Genomic DNA, 16,426 nt, shown 5'->3' with positions numbered 1-16,426 from the left:
TTAAATGCAGAACACTGGAGGAAAATATCCCAAATACTACCATTTAGAGATAGAATGCTAAAATTTAGTAAAATATTTTCCTGTCATTTTTCTAATAGTGACATGTTCACAATAGCCTTAACTTGGTTTCTGAAATAGCAACAGAATATTTCAGGCCTGAGGCCACTGTTCTGTGTTTATAATGCTATAAATTTTACCTTATATTTGAAGTGCTTTACAGTGTTCAGATTGCTTTCCATAAACCATCTCATAGAGGGTCTCTGGACGAGTCCTGTAAGAGAGCTCTCTACTGGACAGGGAAGTGACACTCTGAGATGGACAGCAAGGACATGCTGCCTGGACACATGGCAGTGAAGTCTTGGTTCTTAGACCTAGAGTCTTCCGTTATGCAACACAGCCAGTGTGTAACTTATCGCAGATAACAGAATCCTGGTTTGCAAATTTGAAAATATGGTCTTCCTAGGAAGGAAGTATGTAATCAAAAGTAATATTAGGATTATTACCAAAAAAGAAAGCCAATGTAATTTTTGAATGATTTATTTATTACAATGGTACACTTTTTTAAAAAAACTAATACAATTACTCCACTTAACCTAAAATTAGACGTACAAAAGAACAGACACCTAATTAAGAGGCAGACAGTTTTGAGCTTCTAGCTGTGGTACCATGTGGGTGATCCAATTAATTGTGTGGCAATTTACTATTTCAAGTTCTCCTCATGAAAGGAATTGCTGAAACATGCTAAACATAAGTCAATATAATTACTTTTAAAAGACCAGTGGATTTGTGTCATAAACATACTTGCACATGGATATTAGGGAACATTTTTAAATGTCTATCTCTAAAACTTATCTTTAGGAATTAAAAGTTTTGATAACTAATGGTGTTGGTCTCCAGAATTCATATTGATAAGAGAATATTTTAAGTAATCATTTGATTGGGAGTTTTAATTTTAGCATCTATAAAATGTGATACCAAAAAATCTTAAAAATCTCATTTAGTAATGTTAGGAGTATGCTACTTCTGATTTCCTCTATCTAGTGACATCATAACATCTTTATCAAGGATTTAATATTGTTTTCTTTGGACCCAAAAAAAATGTTAACTATGGCAACTATTTAAACTTTTATTTGTTTTCAGAGCTGCACTTGCAGCATATGGACGTTCCCAGTCATAGCAATGCCAGATAAGAGCCACATCTGCGACATACAACACAGCTCACCAACGCTGGATCCTTACCCACTGAGCAAGGCCAGGGATTGAACCTGTGTCCTCATGGATGCTAGTCAGACTCGTTTCCGCTGAGCCATGATGGGAACTCCTTAAACTTATTTTTATTCTTCTTCGAAAAAAATATAATATAATATAGTTTTAAAAAAAGTTTATTTTTAACAAGCATACCAAACTTGAGCATCAAAATTAGTTTCAAGTATTACAATTCCCATTTTGAGAGGATATATCCTTATTTGATATTGCTATCATTAAAAATATTTTGGAGAGTCCTGTTGTAATGACCTTCAGAGCCAGTACATAGCATGCAAGAAACTGTGTTCCATTGTCTAACTTGCTACCTTGCTTTACTTTAAAACATGTTCCAAGTGGCTTTTGACAATTTCCAAAAGGGTGAAGGGAGTGTATACTCTCTCTCTCTCTCTCTCTCTCTCTCTCTCTCTCTCTCTCTCTCTATATATATATATATATATATATATAATATATAATAGTTTTTCAAGGGATGATAATTTTCCATCATTATTCATATTGATAACATGTTACTGTTACTGCGGTACAACTCAAAAGTAATTTCAAGTAATGTCATTTTCAGGGAGAAAAAGAACACATATTTCTATCTATTTTAAGAGTTACACTCAACTGATGTCTAGTCCTGGCATGTTCATTTAGGTCAACCATTAAATAGAAGCTTTTTAAGGGTAGAGACCATGCTATTTCAATTTTACAGTTTTATTTTCCAATCTCCCCCTTTCCCTTGACCACTGATTCTCCCTTGTGCAGAACCTGATGCTGGTGTCCCCAAAAATGTTTGTTGAATTGAAGTGACTAGAACTTCCCTATCAGATAGACAGATAGAGGTATATATCGTATATTTAGTACTTTATTTCCATTTTTCTATGCATTAGTCAATATTTGTATTCATATGCACACTAACAATCTTGTGATGATTTTCTATAAATTCAGGAATTATACAATATAAATCACAGCAAGTAAATCAGATCACTAAAGGCCGTAATAGATGAGCACTTTATGTCTATTCCTATTTATATTGTTGCATATTTTAGTTTGAGAATTCCTGCTAGTCAAGCTTCTTTCTGGGAATAGAACTATAAGAATTTATACTTAATAAGGATCAATTGTGATGTGCTATCAGTAGATTCCCCTTCCTTCATTTACATCTGTATGGCCAACAAGATCAACCTTTAGCTAAAGACATTAGCCTCTATGTCATTAGAAGTCTAAATTAACCTGACTGCACAAGATTTGTTCCTGTTTATCCCTTATTTGGGCTAATTGATGACTAAATGGAATTGGCTATTTGTTGACAACATTTCATGCTTAAGGATGAGATTTACCATAGGGTGATTGATCTGAATTAAAGCACCTACTAAAACAAAATATCCTAACCTAATAAATCCAACAAAATTTGGTAAAGTTTTAGATTAAATATATTGAAGTAGCATTAAATTTAAAAGCATTGCTTGTTACATTATTTAAAGGCAATGGGGTTATATAATTCAGGAACTGAAAAATAGAAGAAAATCTAAAATGTTGTTAAATGTGTGTCTGTGGACTGGTACTCCTTGTTGGAAATAGTCAAAGAAAACTAAGAAGCATAGAATGATTTAGATGATGACTTTCTAAGATTAGGTGAATTTGAATATTTTTGATTGCTAATGACACTTTCAATACACCCTGACCAAAATATCAGCAAATCTACTACAAACAAATAACTCGACTAATGACAACGTAGCTTAAATACAATGATAAACAAATGGCATGCTTGCGGTTTCTTAATTTGTCCAAATTTAATTCCTATAGACGAGATTCCATTTAGCACAGCTTACAGGAGCACACCTTTGACAACCATAAATGATGCCTTCGTTCATCTGGAAAGAAAACAAATTATCTTGGGTTATATAGTAAAATAAAAAAAGAATAAAGAAGAAAGGGAATGAGGAAAGAAGGGAAAAAGGAAGGGTGGAAGAGAGAGGAGGATGAAAGAAGGGAGGAAATGAAGAAAGCAGTAAAGGAAGGCAGGAAGGAAGAAAGGAATCACATATAGTTTATACATTTCTTTTCCTATACTGAAATAAAATGTCAGTATAAGAAAAATACTTATAAACCAGGCCCCAGGTAAATATATTTTAATTGCAATCCTAATAATACAGTTGTTTTTTTTTTTAATAACCAAGAAAGATAAAAAGTTGTCAATAGGAAGAATTGAGTTCGAAATTAGTAAATTTCCATGGATTTCAAACAGCTGGATTGTTTTTGGAAAAACTCACAACTTCAGTTTTAGGGTCAAATGTTATATAAATATTAGTTGAAATATGGTTTGAGCTATAGAGTTTTTTAAAGAGCATGCATTTCTCAGACTATTTGTATGATTATTGCAGGGTAAAAAATCTTACTTGATTAGATTAATTTGACTAATTGGAGCATTGTGCCTCAGTTAACTACTTATAAACACATTTATATTAATGATGCAACCATGCATAATAACTCCCACTCCTACTGGCAGAAACTCAAAAAGCTGATTATTTAGTTGAGCTAAACCAATATTCAATATTGTATTATATATGTATTACATATTCATGCCTAGAATTTTACATTTTTAAAAAGTTACTAGATTGATGCTTAAATTTTTCCCTTCAGGTAAATTATTTAAAATATTAATATTGTTAAGGCCAACTAAAAGACAAACTTACATGTTTTTACTACTGACATTGTTCTTACTTCTTCTAGAACATTTTTTAGCACTAACCAGAAGAAGTGTGTTCTTGGTGGCTATGATTGATGGGCTGCTCATACATTCTACATTTTTTCTGCTTCATGCATCATCATCAGCCATCTCCAGCACTCCAGTCCTGAATCTGTCCTACTTTCTGTTACCTGATTTTTGTTGGTGATTCATGAGCCAGAATAGTAAAAGAAAAAAAAATCCACCTTGGCTTTTCACAATGCAGTATCCCCTAGGAAACTGTGATAAATCTAGTTTTGTTCATTGGGTTCATGCAAATGCAATATTGATTAACAATGATGTATGTAGATCTACACACACAACATGCTATATAAAAACCACAAAAATGTATTAATGACAGAATACGTACTGATTATAAACTACTTCAGAATGACATGGAAATGCTTATCTGAGTTTTTTTTCCCTATATCCAAGCTCTCTCTTGTCACTACTCACTACTATTTTCAGCTGAAACTATATTTAAGTACACTCTCCCTAGTGCAGTGCAAGTAAAATTCTTTATTTTCCAAGCCAATAAGGTGATAAAAGCTCAAGCTTTCTCATTAGCACCTGGATAAAATTTGTGAATGTCACACTAAATCTTTTATCATCAGGGGCACAAAGATGAGGGGCAAGGAAAACTTATTTAATATTCAGAAGAACATGGATTGAGCTATAATCTCTGTGCATAAAATCATTAATAAGAATTTAAACAATGAAAGACTAAAGTGAACTATTTTTGTGATAACATCTTTCAGATTCAGAAGTGACTATGCCTTAAAGAGCCAAAGAAGGAAAGCCTAATGGCTCCAAAAAAAAAAACTCAAAAAAGGGAGATGCAATTTCACATGTTGTCTCAGCATTTCTATTACTGGACATCAAAGTTATTCCCACAGGTTCCAGGAATGTATAAAGGCCAGTGAAGAAGCCAGTAGACTTCACAGAGTCTAAGCCAGAAACTTCAACCTGGGATTCACCTGTGAGTCAAAACTCTTTGCTAATGAATTATTCCAAAGAAAAGACACTGCTGAGGGAGACCTTAACCTATCAGACAAGACCTCCAGGTTCACTGGCAGGGTCAGAGAAACAAGAATGTTCTGGTCTAAAGTTGCTTTGCCAACATTAATGGACTGCAGGCACTCACCTGGGTATACAGCTTGAACCAGTAAAGAGATCGCAATGGCATGATGAATAAGGTAGAGTGCTCTGGAGACCAGATGAATGACCACTCCACCAGGCATCTAAATTGTGACCTATATCCACACTTCAGCCCATTTACAAATGTAGTCCTAGTCAATTCAGTGCTGGAGAAGCAGTGATGTCAATGAAAAAGTAAAACAATCTACCTACCGGGTTTGAAACCCATTGTATTCAAAGATAATTCACAAAGTCAACTTTACTGTTTTATATAAATTCTAAAAATTTTATTACTGACATTTTAAAATTCTCTACCAACATTTAAAAATTTGCAACTTCATCTTAAAAAAATTATTTTATTTTCCTGCACTTCAAGTTTTCTTGCTCTATGCAAATGCAAATTAGTTGATACTAGCAACATTATTATTATCCTCTAATAATGTTGAGAGGATTTGCCAAGAAATTACTTTATTTGGAGAGAACAGTATATGAGACAATATTCTTGAATTGTGCTTGGATGGGGAAATGATTTTTTTTTGTTTTCATCTTCTAGGTGCTGTTTGAACTATTCATTAAAATGATGTAATAAATATATTAGTCATTGAGAATTGCATAGATAAAACCATGTAAGGTCAATATCCATTAAAGCTAGAAGACTGACCACATTCAACTTTGTAACAGGGGGATTTTGCATGTACATGAAAACGTTAAAACGAATTTTAAATGAGTGATAATATTTCAGGTGAAAATGATAAAGATGAATTCATTCAGATTTAAATACACTCTGTTCCATAAAAGAAATAACGAATATACTAATGCAGTATAAGCTTAGCACTGAAGTACAGCTGTTGATTTAAGGAAATCCTCTCAACGCTTACCATTTAAAAATCCCAAATTTTGTTTCTTCTTGTAACAAAGGTGGTTAAACATGCTTTCCAGAGGAATACCACTTATAAATGGTAAGTAGAGGTAACTAAATCACCGAAGTAATGTTTATAGTTTTGCGGTCCCTACAGTTGAATGACTTGATATTTTGAAGTTAATTTTTGGACACAGAGAAATGGACAGTCATATTTGCACAGTTCAAGGAAGTCCTGCCATGCCACCAATTTCACAAATCTTCCTTCATGTTCAGTTTCAAGAATTTTGCCTCTCAAATGCTCATACTTCAAGGAAATGCACTCTCTCATCAAAATCTTTCTTACTAAACAAGCACCTCTGTCAGAAGTGTCTTAATTTCTTATCACAGAATTTTATCCACACAAGGAGCAATAAATAATTCATGTCACTGATTCTTTGTTGTGTGTCCCTGAACTGCACCGAGCTGGAAGGCTGACAGCTGTGTCAGGACAAGCACCAAAGATCTGACATGACAAGTGACTAACAAGTTTCTTTCAGTTCATAGAGAAGGAAGACAATGGCCCAAAGTGCAGAAAGAAATCCTGAAACAAAATAAAACTGCTTCTTTCTTTTTACCTAAGTGTTTGCTATGAGCTTATTTCCAATCCACAAGCCCTGGTCATTTTATAGGACTGCCCAGCCCCCTTTACTCCTCACACTCGCTTGGCCATTTACGCCTGGCCACGGATCAATATGAGCAATTCTTGGAGAAATACGATGTCTCCATGACAACCAAGCCACAAATTCTCAGTGGAAGGCAGTGAGACCAGTAGTGAACTCTCCAGAGGTTTCTAGGCCTATAAGGCAAGATGTCTTAAAATGCAGGAATGGACAGAGGAAAAAGCCAGAGTAATACATTCTTTATTACCAGTTTAATGATGTCCAATGCATAGAATGGTAGTCACTTTTTAAGTTAAGATTCTTTATCAGCACCTATATTTTCTAATTGATCTTTCTTTTCTGGTGTATCTTTTTGTCTACATCAATCAGTTAGACTATGCTATATTTGAATCTCACTACAATTCCACTCATATTGAGGGATAACCAAAATTTATTCTACTTTTAATGGTACAAAGCTGATTTATTCTTGCCAAAAACAATGAATACTTTGCTAAAAACTTGACCCAAGGATTTAATTCCCTGATAAAATGATTGATAAAGAAGATAGTTTAAAAACCTAGTCAAAATTAGACAATTTTAGTCAGAACTAAAAGTAATTTTAAAATAATTTTAATAGAAATCTAATACTACTACTGCCCTCTACCTTTTCACAGGGAACACATCTAAATTCGTCTTTTAGATATTATGGCAGAGGGTGGGGTTAATGTACTGATGAAAGATTTCTGTCATTGCTAAAGATGCCATTTCTCAGTTCCATGGATGCTGAAGCAGAAGTGTGGCTGAAAACAGGCACACAGCAGCAGTTCATCTTTTGAGGAATCTCAGTGTAGTGGAGGGGACTGAAATACAAGCCATTGCCACTGGGCCTATTGGGGTTCCGAGATGACTTAGGGGACCTGACATAGATTGCAGGCTGCACCTTTCACTGAAAATTAAATCTCAGTAGCTCTCCTCGGGGAAGGATCAGGGGACTGTTTGCAGCTGCCCCCTGTCAGCAAAGGCTACAAGATTTGGAAATCTCTTAACTAAGCTGACAGGCCACAGAGAGGATGAATCAAAAATCTGATAGATGGATCAGCACACAAAGATGGGAGAGGGTAGAGGGTACACGAGAGCTAGAGAAAACAGGAAAGAAAAATGTTCAGTGGGGGAAGATAGTTAACTCTTTCACTTATGGTAATCTTCTGGCACCTGATGGCTTTGTAGCAAATTGGGAATTGTCATTTACTCACAAGATTTTTTTTCTCTTAATTAATTAGTCGTTAAGACTAGGCATGCTTCAAAACAAAACAAACAAAAGCAAAAATTCATGCTTAACTGTTCCCAGCACTATCCTTCCAGTACCTTTCTTTCTATTCTTTCTACAAAGAAAATATAAACATTAGTAACTTAGATGTAGGGTGAATTTTATGGAGTGAGGAAGGGTTACTATTTTCTTTTGTTCTACACAGTTGACAGTGCTCAATTGTCCATTATTGTTATGCTAAATTCCTCTCACCCCAGTTAGGTTAGAGTTCTGTTTATATTTAGAGAGGGTGAATAGATAGTAATGATGACAATTTGTTTCTCTTTTCTCCCTAATTCTCCATTTCAGATTGATCCCATTATTGGAAATATTTAAAATGTTGTCATTTCTCCAGTTTCCAATCTCTGCCTCTATTAACCAGTTTAGCCTAAAATTGATGATAATGAACTAATAGTGTCAGCTTCCCTTCTCAGTCATAAAGCCTTTGTACTTCCTCCAACTGAATTCTTGATGAAAGAGGAAAAGATAACAGCTCTACTCTGTGACCCCTGGAGGTGACCATTAATTTGACAGTGCAGCTGCTAAGAGAAAACAGGATTGCAGTGTCCTATCCCTCCACCCCTTCCTAGGACCCCAAAGCTGTGTCAAATTTATCATTTATACTTGACTATTTTTAAATGGCTTTCACCTGGACTCTCAGACTCTTCCAAGACACATCTGTCAGGCATGTCCTCAGTATCTTGGAAGTTTGCCGAGTTTGAGTTGCTGTCATGCTTGACCAGACTGACTGGAGCTATTAAAAAAAAAAGAGAGAGAGAGAGAGCAAAAAAAGAGAGAGAGAGTGCAATGAAAAAGTAGTAATAAACAACATTAAACATTTCCTTTCATTTCCACAGATATTTCCAGGGACATACTATGTAAATACAAATAATAAATTGAAATAAAATGTATCCTCTAAGTATGTATTGGCAGACATGTAATTAGTTGAAAAATCTATAGATGAGACTTTATCTTAGAAGAAAAATAAGTTCATGCATCAGCTTAAAAGCTACAAAGTAACAAAGTGATCCCTTCAAAGTAGAAATCGTATTTTTAATGCATAAATCTAAAACAATATAGTCAATTAACGGCAATAGGACACAGAAGGAAGAATATCAGGCTGGTCAATTAGATGAGCTCTGTGCTGGTGCACTGGTTCCTTTTATCTCACAAATCACTGTGGATGAACACATTTTATGCATTTTGGTTCTCTTTCATCAAATTAAAAACTATGGTACCAAACACCAACTAAAAAGCCCTATACAAATAGATTTAAAAATATAGGATAAATATTCTGCAAATGATAATAAGGAGAATTGATATTTTGAATGGTAGGTCTTCACACATCTGTCATGAGATATTTTCTGAGTAGGAATTATGAACAGAAAAGAAGCCAGCCTCCAAAATTTCCTATAAACACATTATAACAACTGGCTCTGTTAGAGAAACACAGACTTAAGTTTCTACGTTTTATTCGCAAATTATACTAGTTGGTATAATTTATCTCCACAAGTAATATATTTCCCTATTATATTTGTTCAAGGAATCATGTGTCAGGAAAAATAGATGTACTCTTCATGAAGACACTCTAAATAACAAAACAAAGCAAGTGTTCAATAATATAAATTATGTCATACTTGTCTGAAGCCAAACAATATGGAATTTTCTCTGTCACAGATTGCTGTGGTGAAAATTACCACTGTCTCTTCAGGCCTCTAAAACATACACAGTATATTATTGATAAGCCAAAAATGCAATAGAGAAAATATATAATTATATAAGTCATTATATATATATTATATATATGAAATAAATATTTATAAGAAATAATGTCTGTTGACCAGGGGAGTGGGCCTGACCACTGTTCCTAAACCTCCATTAGGAGATGAGAGGGCAAATGCAGAGGCTAGAGCTTGTGTTATTTCACACATTCACTAAGTGACACAAAGGAGGGCTGCCTAGAGTCCATATCAGCCTTAGGAGAGCTCACACCTCCCACCTGCTTGTTTTTGCTTATTAGAGCCGCATCCGAGGCATATGGAAGTTCCCAGGCTAGGGGTCAGAGATGAAGCTGCCAGCCTACACCACAGCCACAGCAACGCCAGACCTGAGCTGCATCTGCAACCTACACCACAGCTCACAGCAACACCGGATCCCTGACCCCCTGAGCAAGGCCAGGGATTAAATCTGCATCCTCATGGATACTAGTTGGATTCGTTTCCGCTGCACCACAACAAGAACTCCCATTATGTTTTTTTCCACCTGCCTTGTTTTCATGGACTGTGAATAACATTGGGGACCATAACGTGAAGAGACTATATACACTTTAAAAGAGACTAGTAACATGATTCTGGTCCAGTCTCTCCAATTTCACCCACCTTCTCAGAACACAGCTCTGTTCTGTATAAAGGCCAGCATAGAGTGGATTCACTGTTTCTTTAAAATCTTTTGGTTGAGAACAAAGTATGAGAAAAAATATACACAATTGATTTGAATAAATGAACACAGTTTTTCATTTTGTGCATTTGCGTTTTCTGAAAAAAACATGGAAGTAGGTACCATGTCTGTTTTATGCACCTCTGTATGCCCTGGGCTAAAGAAGGAATTCTTGAAAAATCTGTGTAATAGATGAGTGAATGAACAAATGAATAAAGCAGAGGTATCTCCTAATCCAAGAGGATGCATGCAGTTTCTTGTTTAGAGCCACTTGAGATGAAAGATGCATATTCATAAAATAGTGGTGTGGATTAGTCCATGATTTAGAAGAAGAGACCTAAGTGGTATGTATGGCCTAAGTAGTTACATTGGTGTCACTCCCTTTAATTTTCCTCAATTTAGATCATACTCACAGATTATTTTTGAATCCATTGATATTTGTGAAATATTTAAGTGGAATAATTAAATTCATCAAAGTTTCAGGATACTATTACATTGGTCAAAAATTTTCTGGCCTGCTTTAATGATTTTTTTCCTCTATATATCCTAATTGTTAATTTCTTGAAATACTTAGATTGGTATTTATAGTAGGGAATTAACCATACAACTAAATCTGTTACTAATAGCCCATGAAGTAGTATCAGTGTTTATTTGGGTAAATGCATTACACTTGTCATCCAATGCATTACACTTGTTATTTCATAACTTAAAATTTTCACCTATGGAGTTCCCCTCGTGGCTCAGCAGTTAATGAATCTGACCAGAATCCATGAGGATGCACGTTTGATCTCTGTCCTCACTCAGTGGGTTAAGGATCCAGCGTTGCCGTGAGCTGTGGGTAGGTCACAGACGCGGCTTGAATCCCACATTGCTGTGGCTGTGGTGTCGGCCAGCGGCTACATCTCCTATTCGACCCCTAGCCTGGGAACCACTGATGTGGCCCTAAACAAACAAACAAACAAAAAAACTTGCACCTATTCATTCATTTAGTCATCTCTCTAAAAGACTTTTCTAGACACAAGGGCCTCAAAGAGATGAAGAAAGCATAGTATTAGAATAAAAAAGTCAATGCCTTCAACCATTTCTAGTGACAATAAACTGGGCCCAGGATGAACTGACATCTCAAATCTCTTAAGAAAACTGGAAAGTTAGATATAGTTTTAGCTGCATGATCTTTATTAAATTTACACTATAAGCTATGCACATATTTTTGTCTCTACCTCTGATTTTTGGAGGGTGAATTTTGTGTTGAAGTAGGAGAAGAAAAAGGATTATTCTTTAGATATTTTGCTTAATTTCACTTTAGGTTCCAAATTTGAGATGGTACAAGATTTGTCTTTTTTATTTTTTTTACTGGGTAGTTTATAGAGTATCCAGTTAAATTCACTGTAGAAGAAATACCTACATTTTGTCAGTTGGGAACAATAGACACTGAAGTGTTTAATTACTGCCATTCCAAATTTTTTTTGATAGACTAATCTTTGCAATTGTTCTTTTGGGTGTTTTTTGTGATATTTCATCATTAAACTCTGACATGATGTGTCTCTAAGGCTTCTCTAATGAATCATTTCAAAAAGTGATGAAATCAACAAGTACTGATCTAGTGATGATTATAGGTAGAGCTCTGTGTTAGACCATGTGAAGGATGAAAAAAAGGGGGGGGCACTTTTAATGTGCCTGCATGTAACATGTGATCTAGTTGAGGTAAAATAAAAACTAACTAGTAGGAGCACTAAAGACAATATTCCAAGAGTGACATGGTTTTTAGGAATGCAGAGGTAATTTCCCTGCAATAAGTTCTGTTGGGAAGTGAAATCTGAATTAGATCTCCTTGAGAAGGAATATGAGTGCCCCAAAGGGGGCTCATTCAAGGCAAAAGAAAAATGGGAGACCCCAGGCCAGGCCAAAGAAATGTATTATCTTCACATCACAAATATATTCAACAGAATGTAACTGCCTTCTTCTGTATGTATTTTTAACGAATTCGCCTTACTTGTTTTTTTGAACTTTTCCTGAATTGCTGTTGTGGCTTATTCTTCTCACCTGGAGAAGTTAGCTATAGACAGGTTTTTCCTTGCCCTAGATAGTCAATAATTTGATCTTTACTGATGGTGGGCCCATTTATCACAGTAAGTTCTCCTTTCACTATACATATTGACTTTTATTTATCAATACTAAAGTCCATTTGTAGCTCATCACTAAAGTTCTTGGATATTTTCAGTAGTTTTTGAAGATGCATTTCAGAGCTTGGCAGAGAGGTACTTTTGACATCAATGTAGTGCAAATGGTTATTAGGCTCATCCTTAACTTAAAATCAACTGTTTGTTTTCTCTGTAATGCATTCTGAAACAGTCTGCGTTTGGGGGTTGGGGTGAGGGGCAAGAAAGAAACTCTCCTTGACAGTTCTACCACTGAAAAATGTAAGGCTGTTCCATTTACTCATCACACACCTCAAAATATTGACAAGTGCAAGGCCAGGATTCTAAATATCTTTGTAATATCTTTGGAAGCTAGATAGAGGGAGAAGTCCATGTACTTTGGGTGTGTTTGACTATAGTGTGCTTTATTATCAGTGTTAAATTCCTACAGAAATAAACTGCTCAATTATAAACAATCTAAAATTAATAGTTTTTAAAAACACTTAAGAACATATAATGAAGAAACACAGAAAAATGGTATAACAAAGACTCTATAGAAGAATTTACTGAAAAAAAAATGTGGTGACAGGGTCAGCAGTGGTTATGTTCCTCTACCTCTCTTTATTATCTATTTTGGTTTCAGTTAACATCTAAAAACTCCCCTCCTGCCTTTTCTCATCATTTGCAAAAATGCAAATCCCCCCCGCCAGGGCCATACCTTGGCATATGGAGGTTCCCAGGCTAGGGGTCCAATCAGAGCTACGGCTGCCAGCCTACACCACAGCCACAGCAATGCAAGATCTGAGCTGTGTCTGCAACCTACACCACAGCTCATGGCAATGCTGGATTCTTAACCCCCTGAGTGAGGCCAGGGATCGAACCTGCATCATCATGGATCCTAGTTAGGTTTGTAACTGCCAAGCCATGATGGAAACTCCCCAGAAAAGCAAATTTTTATTAACTTTTGAAGGTGAGGAAGCCCAGGCAACAAACAACTTTGAGAAACATCCTCCCCACCCCCAGTGAGAGAATGACCACTCGGAAAAAAATCTCCATCTGTCTCCACAAACAGCAGCTGGTTCTTCAAAGTCAGGCCAGTACTGCACTATATGGAAAGTCTGTGTTAAAAATCCATATCATTCACAGTGTGAATAAAATTTGCAGTTCAAATAATGTTTTCAATATGATGACTTATAAATGATTAAAAAATAGATTCCATTCAGCATATGTATGGAGTTTTGGGAAGCACTGGAGATATTGATAAGAAAATCATTAATAAAAAGATAAAACAGTTTGAAATGTTGGTCAGCACTAGAATAAACCACTATGATAGCTGATAAAACTCAGACAAGGAGTTCCTGCTACGGCTCAACAGGATCTGCACCGTCTTGGGAGCCCTGACACAGGTTTGATCCCCAGCGTGGCACAGTGGGTTAAGGATCTGGCATTGCCACAGCTGTGGCTTAGGTTTCAACTGTGGCTCAGATCTGATCCCTGGCCCAGGAACTCCAAATGCTGTGGGGCGGCCAAAAAAGGGAAAAAGAAAAAGAATCTAACAACAAAAAAAAAACACAGACAAAAGTCTATTCACATATTATTCAAAGGCATAAAAATAATGTGCAAGTTACAGAGATCGGGAAAGACTAAAATGGAATTTGTGGAATGAGCAGTGGAAAAGAAGTCAAATATCTGAGTTTAAATCTACTAGCTCAACATCATAGCCAAGAGTTGATCACTTCCCTGGCATAATTTAGATCTCTTCTTAATCATAAGGCATCACTATGATCAACCAAAAAAACCTTCTAAATGTTAGAAGAAAAACTACATTAAGTTCAAGTAGATTTAAAGAACTAATGCAGTCCTCACTGATCACAAAAGACAACAATATATTTTGGAACTAGAAGGAGCTATAATCAGTGAAAAGACTTAAGTAATAACACCAAATGTGTATGTAAACAAAGAGGATGGCATTTGAACAGACCACAAATTCAGTTTACAAAGTTGTTCTCTCTGGACAGATGTCTTATCAGAAAAACATATCTAGCTAAAGAGCTATGTACATATTACCCCTACTTAGAGAGTATCTACTGAGATAATCAAGTGATTGGTCCTCTTGATTAAATTTGAATAGCAATAGCTACATCCTGCATCAGACTTCAGGCTCACTTTGTGTTCAGTGTGGATTGGAAAACTGGAAAAAAAAAAATATGGGAATGCCTAGCATTAAATATCTAATGCTTCTTTATAACTAAGAGATAACTTTTTTATGGACAACTTCAACAAAATGGCTTAAGATTAAACTTATGTGTTTTTACTAGCTTTCTGCTATTATAATCTGACATGGAATATTATTTTCTGGGTGACATTTTCTAGTGTGAATTGTTTTAAGCATGACATATTTTTCATTTGGCAAAGAAATAATTTTCCAAATGCTGTGAAGAGTATTATTTTATCCTTACTAGATATGTAGAGTTGAAGTTATCATTTTATTTAAATATTTTGGGATATATAATATACATACACATAGAGTAAATACTCTAAGGGGAAAATTGTCTAACAACTTCTACAGTGAGACGAAGAACTAGATGCCTGATGTGGGAGAAGATAAATGTGAATGAGAAAGAGGTATGAATTGGTTACTGCATCTTTTAAAATAATGTTTCATTCCTCTAAGATACAAAATATTTTCTGATATCTAAGATGTTCGAGGGATGGCTACTTTGGTAAGGCTGGTGAACAGCAAGTATACCTCTAGCCTAATGCAAGTCAGAAAGCAGGTACTCAGACTGTTTATGAAATGACTGAGTGAAACGGCTAACAAGAATTTCTAAGAATTAAAAAACCAACAATTAATTTCACTTGTAGTTTCAGGGAGAAATCTTAAGTTCAGGCATGGGGTTCACAGCTTAAACATACACAAATGCCTACACAATTTATTATTAAGGCCAGTAGGCAGACTACATAATGAAGAAGATCCCATCTGCTTTATTTTTGGGAAAATAAAATTCCTCAATTTTTATTATCCAAACATATGTATTAATTGAAACAAAGATGAATACCAATAACATCATTATAGAGATGAACTTCTTCATTCCCCAGGGGTGGGGCTGAGGGTATGTAAAGTACTGGAAAAAAAGCACAAGACCCAGAATATCTGTTTTTTAATTCTACTTCTGTTCTAAACAGTGTGGCCTTGAGCATGTCATTTCACTTTCCTGGACTCAGGTACTTTGATTAATGAAAAAGAGAGTTGGACTAGACAACTTCCTTGACGTCTTCTGGCTCTAAACTCAAATATTCTGCCAGTTAAGAATCCAAGACCAACCAACCACTGAATATATCACTGAATAGGACACCAAGAGGATAAGTGGCTACTACAATAATCTTGGAAATAATGAGGACTTTTGAGACCCTTTCTGAATTAAGATGGATATTTTCCTACAATTAGTAATGTCCATCTGACTGAGGGTCATAGGAAATTGGGGCTGCTTCAGGGAGATACTTGGGTAGCTGCAATGCTAGGAGGAGGCAGCCCTATCAAAGGATAAAAGAGAGGACTGAGGCTGCAGGATGCCTACTCCTGAGAGCCTTCAAGGTGACTCCCTGACAGAAACATCCATCAGATATTTACCACTGGTGTAAAAAAAAAAGCCTTTAAAATCAAACTTAAAAAAAATTAGCTATACTTATCTTTCTTAAAGTCATATTTATGCTATTAATTTCTTTAAACAATCCTGTTTATCAATCAATTTGGCCAATATGAAGTTTAGTAGAAGATGAATCATCCTAAACTAAATTAATTGGGTTCATGTAATAATTGCAAGAAACACAACTGCAGTGGACAAGCCCTGGCCTGGAACTGAGATCTGGGTTAGGTTGGGCTAAATTAGCACTAGACTCCTCTGAAGACTGGCCCCTTCTTGGCTTAAAGCTGCA

The 16,426-nt window shown here is 35.5% G+C and overlaps 1 protein-coding gene across 4 annotated transcripts in view; it reads right to left on the bottom strand.

Moving 5' to 3' along the window:
• Positions 522–16,426, bottom strand: part of WDR72 (WD repeat domain 72) — a 215,806-nt gene continuing 199,901 nt past the window's right edge. For all 4 annotated transcript variants that reach the window (XM_021095093.1, XM_013992975.2, XM_021095122.1 and 1 more), the window contains 2 exons: positions 8,566–8,670; positions 522–3,119 (listed from right to left, as the gene is read on the bottom strand). In XM_021095093.1, the coding sequence (XP_020950752.1) occupies positions 3,064–3,119; positions 8,566–8,670 (161 nt within the window). In that variant the 3' untranslated portion in view covers positions 522–3,063. The remainder of the gene's footprint in view (positions 3,120–8,565; positions 8,671–16,426) is intronic.

The sequence above is a fragment of the Sus scrofa genome, chromosome 1 (assembly GCF_000003025.6).
Source record: "Sus scrofa isolate TJ Tabasco breed Duroc chromosome 1, Sscrofa11.1, whole genome shotgun sequence".
Taxonomy (NCBI): domain Eukaryota; kingdom Metazoa; phylum Chordata; class Mammalia; order Artiodactyla; family Suidae; genus Sus; species Sus scrofa.
This window is presented reverse-complemented; position numbering and strand designations above follow the sequence as displayed.